The following is an 8,548-nucleotide window of genomic DNA, read 5'->3' as shown; positions in this document are numbered from 1 at the left end:
ATAGCGACGCGGAGCTGACGAAAGAAATTTCGCGATGAGATCGTGGGAGTAGGTATAATTAGATTAAGCCTAGAGGTTATAACAAGCACCGAAAGAAAGGTCGTAAAACAGTGCGACGACAAACACGAACAAGAATCTCTGACGTACGCCCTTGTCTCTACTCGGCCCCATCCCCTAAACCTCTGGCGAAGGCTTCGTGCTTTGTACTCCTACGGGCAGAGGACACAGTTGTATATCCACGCGCGCAGATTGCGTCTCACGGGGCAGCACACAATGCGAGCGAACGATATGCCCACCAACTTGATTGAGAGATCGCTTGGACCAGCAGGGGCACCCGAACATTAAAATATTTCACCCTATCTAAGCTTTCGGGTGAAAAAAAAAAGAAAGAAAATAAAGGTAGAACGCTGCCGTACACAGACACCGTCTCAGATAACCACATCGATCTCTGCCTCCCTGAAACTAAAATCGACGATTGGGAAATATGGTCGCGAATTCATGACGGCGCGGCTGTGTGAGCTCATTCCTCAGGCGCAAAACTTAAAGCTCACCCCTGACCCTGCTTACACCTCTGATGGATGCTTCCTTTATTATGCCAGACTAAGTTCCTTGTCAGCTAGCAGAGCGAGCGCTCTCGCTTGCCAGACAAACGACTACGGCGCGTCAAACAGCCGTGTAGGTAGACAGAGAAAGCTTCTTGTTAAAACGTGCAAGAAGCAGAATCTGGGTAGCCACACGTTTCAGAGGAAAAGTAAAATTCTGTGACGGCCGCTCCACATCCGTTTTCCACTCAAATTACAATATCGTGAACAGAAGTCACACGAAACTGTGTGTGTGTGTGTTAGAGAGAGAGAGAGAGAGAGAGAGACACAGAGAGAGAGAGAGAGAGAGAGAGAGAGAGAGAGAGAGAGAGAGAGAGAGAGAGAGAGAGAGAGAGAGAGAGAGAGATGGGATATGACAATTGGGCAAACAAGGCGGCTACCCTGCAACGCGCCATAGGACCACGAAGTGAGCCAGTTTCACGGACTAACAGGAACAAGCGAAATGTAATGAGAGAATATGAGGACACAGTGAACCTTCCATTTCTCATATTCAACTGATATACTGAAATTTCCAGACTCTGAAAATCTGAAGCCTCCGAGGAGCTTACAGCTTCGCTCTCGCCACGTGGTTGCTTGCTACATCGCCATGTAACGTCTTTTGAGACGCGTCAAGCTACACCTACGCAGTTTCTAGCTCAACATAACCATCCAACATTTAATTTGGTTCGTGGAACAAGGAACTAACTACAATAAGTAAATCATTAACGGAGGTTTGGACGGTCGGATGAACGGACGGACAAATTGGCCTTCGCGCTAGACGACTTTGACGAGACTATCCATCACGTTTTATGCGAGTGACCACAACTCGACGCGCGCGGACAAGCGCCCACTATCGCATTAGGCTGATTGGACGGCCGTCCATCGTGTACGCCGGAAATACTCGCGGAGTACCGATGTCGCCCGTCGTCGGCGCACAAAATTGAGAAGGAGATACTGTATCGCCTCCTGTGTGTCGCTACAATGCAATTACAATATGTACCTTGACGTAATTAGCTGAAAAAAAGTGTGTCGATGACGATGGACTAATTAATCACTAAGTATACGCATTGCGAGTTCTTATGCGATTAACCGCATCCCCGAGCAGTGCGTCTTGGGCACTACGATCTGTCACAGGCGTGGGGAAATCAAGAAATTTGGAGTCGTGCTGCCCGCTGGCGAAAGGCAAGTGTTCTTGAAGGCCCCTGGGAGAGGCTTTCGTGTTGCAGTGGACATGAAGATAGGCTGCTGCTGCAGATAATGATTATGATAGGAAACCAGATAACTCAACACCGCTGCTACAAGGATGCATACAAGAAAGCTCCCACGCGCACAAAGATATATATATATATATATATATATATATATATATATATAAGAGAGAGAGAGAGAGCAACGGTAGCATGAAAGCGCCCACAAATTGGGTCGGTAAGTAAGAACGTGTAAACAGACAAAAAAAGTCACACGCACGAGCGCACAAAGAAAAGAACATCCAGCGGATCACGGCCATCCGCCAACAACCTGCCTAATCGAATTAGTGTGCTCCATGGCAGCACAAAAGCAATATTACCGGCAGAAAGAGAACACGGCACAGAAAGATGGATATATTGGACAATCTTCCGATACTAGCAAGGGAAAAAAAATTGATAAGTACGCTCGACATGCGATTCCCGCTCATCTATAAATGGTTGTTTCATCTCTTCTTAAATTTGCTTCGAGTCCTTTGTTGTGAAGGCTCGCAAGTCCGGTTTTGAGTACCACAAGTGCCGGGGAACCATCGACGGGCGAAGCTGGTCATTTTAGCGAAATTCTCGTCGGGATAGAAGGATCGCTTCTTTGAAAAAAAAAACTTGGGACCAACTCGGGGAACATTAGGCAATCGAACTCTTAATTGACGGGCAGAGCTCATTATTCCCGACAGGTTTTGTTCGGCGGGGAAACATAGCACCCCTCCAACGAGTTCGTAAACGAGATTAACCGCATTAAATAAAGACTGAAGACAGCTCAGAGGATATCGAGGACATTCGAAGTTGGAGCAGCTTACTATCTTGAGGGTAAGGTACCGTCCAGCAAACCTACGTAAGTCCTAAAAGGCGGCCGACCGGTTTGTGCTAGTTCACGATTGTTCAGAATCCACTCACTGTTATGACCTTTAAAGGGCAAAGAAAGCTCAAACTATTCTTTCTTTAAGCACGTAAAGACCATACATTTAATCACGAGGCTTAGGAACACAACAGCTTCTGTTCCGAGTGCGGTTTTGCGTATGCCTAAATAAACAGACGTATACGACGAAAAATTGCTGGCTCTCCTGTAATCGAGAGTAGATGCACGCATGAAATGGCGAGCGACAAAGCAGACTGGGTGGTGACGATACTAGTCACAATCTTAAAATCTGTGCACCGCATGTTCGCAACGGCCCCCACCCCACCACACCATAACGTGCATTGGGTCCATATGGACATTGCCCAGCAAATAGAGGAAAACCGGCTCAATGCGTCACGACAGGCAGCAAAATAGGCCAGGGAGACAGTGCGCATTGCCCAGCCAAAAGAAGAAAAGCGCCTGAAGGAGCGTGGCGCCATCTCTCGACGCGACGCAAAACCCACGCCGCGGAACTCACGGACCACTGGCGTTCAACAGCACAGGTAACGCTGTCTCAGCGCCAAAAGATGACAATTAGCAGTATGGTGTCCTGCATCTGCCTTTTGAACCCCCCCTCCCTATTGGAAATGACAAAACTTCAGCGTAATAGAGGTTACAGCTTGAGTGACATTGTGAACAAACATTAGAAACTCGTAAGTAATATTTTTTTCTAACTAGTTTTAGTAGTAACTAGCGTATGTAATGCGGTCCTGTACAAAGGGGTGGCGGGGCCAGAGGCCACGTTTTCTTAAATTTTAACTGGTTGCCAGGATGATCTCGCTTGAGTGCCCGGATAACGGCTCTGGCTTTTGGCTCAATGTCACTTGAAGATCGCCGACAACGGTAGCTAGAATATTTCATGCTTAAAACGCAGTTTCAAGATAGCCGAGGTACACTAGCGTATATAGACGTATACGACAGTATCGGAAGCCATATCGTGGGAAATGAGGTATGGACTAATTGGTAGCAGACTGTATTTAAAAAAATAAACGCGAACAGAAAACGCAGAGTAACAGACAGGACGAACGCTAACAAACAGGAGTAGCTTGATTTGAGTGAACATGCATTAAAGAGGCAATGTTATAACAAGCCAGTGCAGACGGATGTTTACGGCTTGTTTGCATATGCGCGTGTGTATACAAGTGCCTTGATTTTTTTTGCCCCATGTTCTTCAAATAAGCCTCGATCATCGGCGCTCTCCCTGCGCTTTTCATTTTCCCGCGTTTTTCGTTCGCGCTGTTCACACGCGTTAATTAATCTCAGATGCGCATTTCACTGGCAGGTTAGACAGTGCGCGCAAAGCTGTCAAGGCGGCAGGCTGGATACGTCAACAAGAGGATGTTTTGGTACAACGGAATCATATAGCTGTTATCGCTATCGTACCAAACATCCGCAACCTTGGCGTGAGCCACATAGTTAATCCGAACCACACAGCTTATCGTGCTGCAAAAGCTCTCACGCGTAAAAGAAAGTATGCATTTAGGGTTATGTCGTTTCACAATGCTAAATCACATCGATGTACGCTCCATTGTGCTAAAACTCCTAGAAAAAGAGAACGAAAAGGTTAGAGGGTACAAAAGATGACGGGCCTCAACTTTAAATGGAATCGCAAGCGCATCACAAGACACGAAAAAAAAATATAGCTAACAAAGGCGCGATTTGAACCAGTCTCTTCAGATTTCGAAAATGGGTAAACCGAGCCTCGACGCTCACCAGCGGTATTACCGGGAGTTCGTTATTTCCGGTTGCGAGCTGAAGCTCCCAGTCAATCCGTCTTGCAGCGCTCGAAAAGGAGATAAAACAAAAATACGCGGGAAACCGAATCCTCTATCTTAACTTTTTTCATTCTTGGTCGAGCAGTAGCTTCCCCAATATCCGTGCTTTGTCGTCCCAGACTCCAGAAATACACGCAGGGTTATGCATGCATGAGCAAGTTCTCGAAGAAAAAAAAATGAGAACAAAATAAAGGACTCCTCTTTCCCGATTTCCCGCTTATACAAAGCGCGCTGTCTCTGCGAAACTCTTTCCATTATCCCTTCTCTTACCAACCTTTACCCATTGTGGTCCTTGCTCGGCGGATAAGGTTCCGTGCAATCTCTGGCTACCCTCCCCCCCCCCCACCAAAAAAAAAGAGGTACAAGAAAGCGGAAGAAAGCCCGATAGGCAACAGCTTGCGCTCTCCACCAAACCAAACCGCCCACCTATGCCGAGAAGGCTTCCCCCCATCTTTATGTTTTCTTTAGTGCCGTTACACTTTCCCTTCTCATACGAATTCCTTGCTTTATGTTTGTGTGTAAAAGCTGGTTACACCCCCTCCCCACCCCCACCCAAAAAAAAGAAGAACGGTGATTTCACTCTCAACTCGTGGCACGGGAAACTCGATCCAGGCGACATAAAAAACAAAAACAATGGCCCCGAATTCCGGCTCACAATAGGGAAACGATTTCCGCCGTTCCTCTCGTCGTCCTCTTCTAACCCCGTTGCTTCTTTTATCGGGTCCCACTTCACAACGGAGCGTATAGCATATACTATACTGTATAGGTGTTGTCCAGATTTTCTGCTTTACCGGCTTCCAGGAGCGCGACCACCGTGCATCCTGGGGCCGATCCATCACGCCGACTTCCAACCCGACTCGCCCACGCAACCCCCTTTCCCTTTCTTCATCCTACCCCTTCCCCATACGGTCGCCGCGATCGACCGTCATTAATTAAAACTCAGCCGTCGCAGATTCGATCGGAGGTCCTCAATCAATGATGGCTCATCAATCATCTACCGGGAGGTAGTGGTGCTCGCCTTTTCGCCCGCGCTCTCCCATAGTCGCGCGGCTTCCCTTTACTCTCTCTAGCGCCCCCCCCCCCCAACCCGTTTTCAGGACAGCGCCCATAATCGGCCTCCGTCCCGACAAGAACGCTTTCCCTTTCCACCACACGAACTCTCACACGGACTTTGCGTCCACTTGGCGCACGGAGCTACCGACGAGATTTTCTTCCTTTCTATCTTTCTGAAGGCCATCGAAGTCCCCAAGAAAAGATACTGGCACGCTCCGCGGGGTGCCCTCGATAATCTGCAGCAATAGCTTTTACATGCACCATTTTCGTTGCATGTCATAATTCAGAGAGAAGGCGGTCACATGGGAACAAAACGTCGTGACGTTTCTGCGCGAGCTCCGGCTTGTTCTGTCGTCTGCAATGCGCCTGCACGTTGCGCTGTCCGATGTAGCAGACGACAGAGCCAGTCAGAGCGCGTGTGGCAAACTCAGCCCATCAGTGATGCTAAGACGACGCCGATTCCAGCAAGTTCATGCCATTACTATCCACTTCTTGTTTACTCACAGTGGTCCGATATGTTGTTTAAATTCATCGCTTTTCTCACTACGCTGCTTTTTTCAATCGCCTTTCTTCTTGTGCTACGAGGTGTGACATACATTAGCGACCACTTGCAATACTCCGTTGTTCATGTTCCCCGCCTCGTGCGATACCCCAACGAGACCCGTCAAATGTAACAAATAACGGAGAGGCCCACAGAGGGCTGCACGCACCTTTGCTCTGTCCGTTTCCGTCCCTGAGAACGGTGCACTCCTCGATGGAGCCGAAGGGGGAGAACATCACTCGAACATCGTTTTCGTTGCACTCCTTGGCCAGCATGCCAATGAACAGCTTGCGCTCTGCACCACAGAAGGAAGGCAAACACACCTTGAGTCACACAAACACATGCCAAAAATGGTAAATGCTCAGCGTCGCAAAAAAAAAAAAAAGAAAGTAAGACAGGCTGTACACGGAGGACAAGGGTTCACGTTTGCATAAATAAGCCGCGATACACCAAATTACTTATTGCGCGCGCGCCATGCTGGGCCCAATCAGTGGCTATCCCAGCAACGACGAGGAGGGTGCATTGGAACGCGCACATTTCAAAACTGCACCGGAGCCGCTGCAGTGGTACTTGTACGGCAACGAGTACTGCTGTAGTTAATGACGGCATGTGAGAGTGCACGATTCGGAGCGCCCTCTGGCGGCGCTAATAGTGCTATTAAAGCATGCTTTAAGGTTTCGCGTTAACAAAGCGGCTCCAAAGGCTTTGTTCGAGCCTGCTTATCGCGATCTCTACTCACTTACAGCCGCCGAAAGGATTAGTCGTCGTAGCGACCATTAAAGTGCTGCACAGCTCACTCTGGCACCACTGGCAAATATACCTTGAAGTTCCCAGGTCAGAATAACAAAACTTGTGCAACAAGTACGCGTGAAATGAGGCAACAGCAGTGCCAACGCTTGAAAGTTTCTTTACTTTCTTTACTGAAAGCTTCCTTTACTTTCGTTATTCACACAAGCAGCTTTCACAACTCCACTATCCACTTGCCACTAAACAAGAAACATTTTAAGCAACAACCAAGGTAAACAGAGGTGTAAGAAATGAGTAAGCGGGCGCCGCCAGCCACATGGTGACGTCACGTACCACGCTGCTTTTGCGCAAGAAAGAGGGAAACACAGAGACGCCCCTTCGCCCCGCAGCATGGTACACATTCTAGGCCCGGCATTTCACCGCCGTTTCCGAGCAAACGGCGTTACCGCCACACTTAGCTTTCACCGTGAAACAATGTTATCGCCGGCCATGAAGCGTCTTGGTGGAGAAACAACGTTATTGTCGCCTCACTCCAAGTTGCAGGCACTGGAACTACAATTGCCACCCGTAAACAAGCGCACGCACGCACGCACGCACACGCACACACACGCACACACACGCACACACACACACACGCACACGCACACAGTCTCCATACGACGCCATAAACCTACGCGGCACGCGAAAGCCGTACAAAGATGCGGCCACTTTGAACCCTTCCCTGCTCTCGCTGCATTCTAGAAAATGTGGAGACGCACAGGCGATAGTGGCCCGGGAAAGGAAAAAAAAAGCTATAGGTACTTAACAAACCCTTTCACAGTCCCGATTTCCATGCGCTGGGCTGAGTCTGTTCCATCAGCCCGTCTACGCACGTTATTCGCGTGCCACCCCCACCCCCTCCTATTCACATATGTATTTTTTTTATTTTACTATATCTTTCTTTTTTTGTTGTTGTTGTAGTCCCCTTAACGCAGAGACCAGAAGATGTCGTGCAGCTCGCCCCGGCGCTCCATCCCTATTGGCATGGTAATACAGTCGTGAGTGTTCTACAGCGGTGCCAAGCTCCCCCCCCACGCTGGCATTTCGGGTTGCCAAACGCTGAGGTGAGGGCTAAGCTTAACCAGTCGTTGCCCGGGCGCGTCCTAAAATAGGGGGAACCCCGACACAACCGACAATCCTTCGGCAGCCCGAAAAGACGAGAACGACGGTTCAGCGTCGTAGCTGGGCTATTCGCTAGAGCGGCGACATGCGTGCAACATCTTGAATAGGAATGCTTTCATTGCATCCAGATAACTCCGCCGGAAGAGCTGTAAGCCATGAGACATGCATGCTGTAATGAACAAAAGCATGCTGCAGTGACGCGACGAACGAATGGATGGATGACTACGCCCCCATCTACCAGATCTTGCCCACAAACGAAGCAGCAAATATACAAACAAACAAAAGATTGTACAGCAACTATCGAAGATAATTGTCAAAGAGAAGCGTATATACTTCCTTGTCGGGCATGAAATAGATGGTAGCTGGCCCATGCCGTCGTTCAACGTATCCACGCTGAGAACGTTGTTGAAGGGAAGGACTGCTTCTCACCGAGATGGAGGAATATGGGTTTATTTATAGTAACTACATAAGGACGTTGCAGTTCACCCGTCTAGCATGACTGCGAGAGAAAGCACACTCAGCAGCCGCGCAACAGCTGCTTATAAACACTC

The 8,548-nt window shown here is 48.7% G+C and overlaps 1 protein-coding gene across 18 annotated transcripts in view; it reads right to left on the bottom strand.

Moving 5' to 3' along the window:
- Window positions 1-8,548, bottom strand: part of LOC142563544 (CUGBP Elav-like family member 1-A) — a 571,451-nt gene that overhangs the window by 96,937 nt on the left and 465,966 nt on the right. For all 18 annotated transcript variants that reach the window (XM_075674113.1, XM_075674114.1, XM_075674110.1 and 15 more), the window contains one exon: window positions 6,259-6,384. In XM_075674113.1, the coding sequence (XP_075530228.1) occupies window positions 6,259-6,384 (126 nt within the window). The remainder of the gene's footprint in view (window positions 1-6,258; window positions 6,385-8,548) is intronic.

The sequence above is a fragment of the Dermacentor variabilis genome, chromosome 11, assembly GCF_050947875.1.
Source record: "Dermacentor variabilis isolate Ectoservices chromosome 11, ASM5094787v1, whole genome shotgun sequence".
In the NCBI taxonomy this organism is placed as follows: domain Eukaryota; kingdom Metazoa; phylum Arthropoda; class Arachnida; order Ixodida; family Ixodidae; genus Dermacentor; species Dermacentor variabilis.
This window is presented reverse-complemented; position numbering and strand designations above follow the sequence as displayed.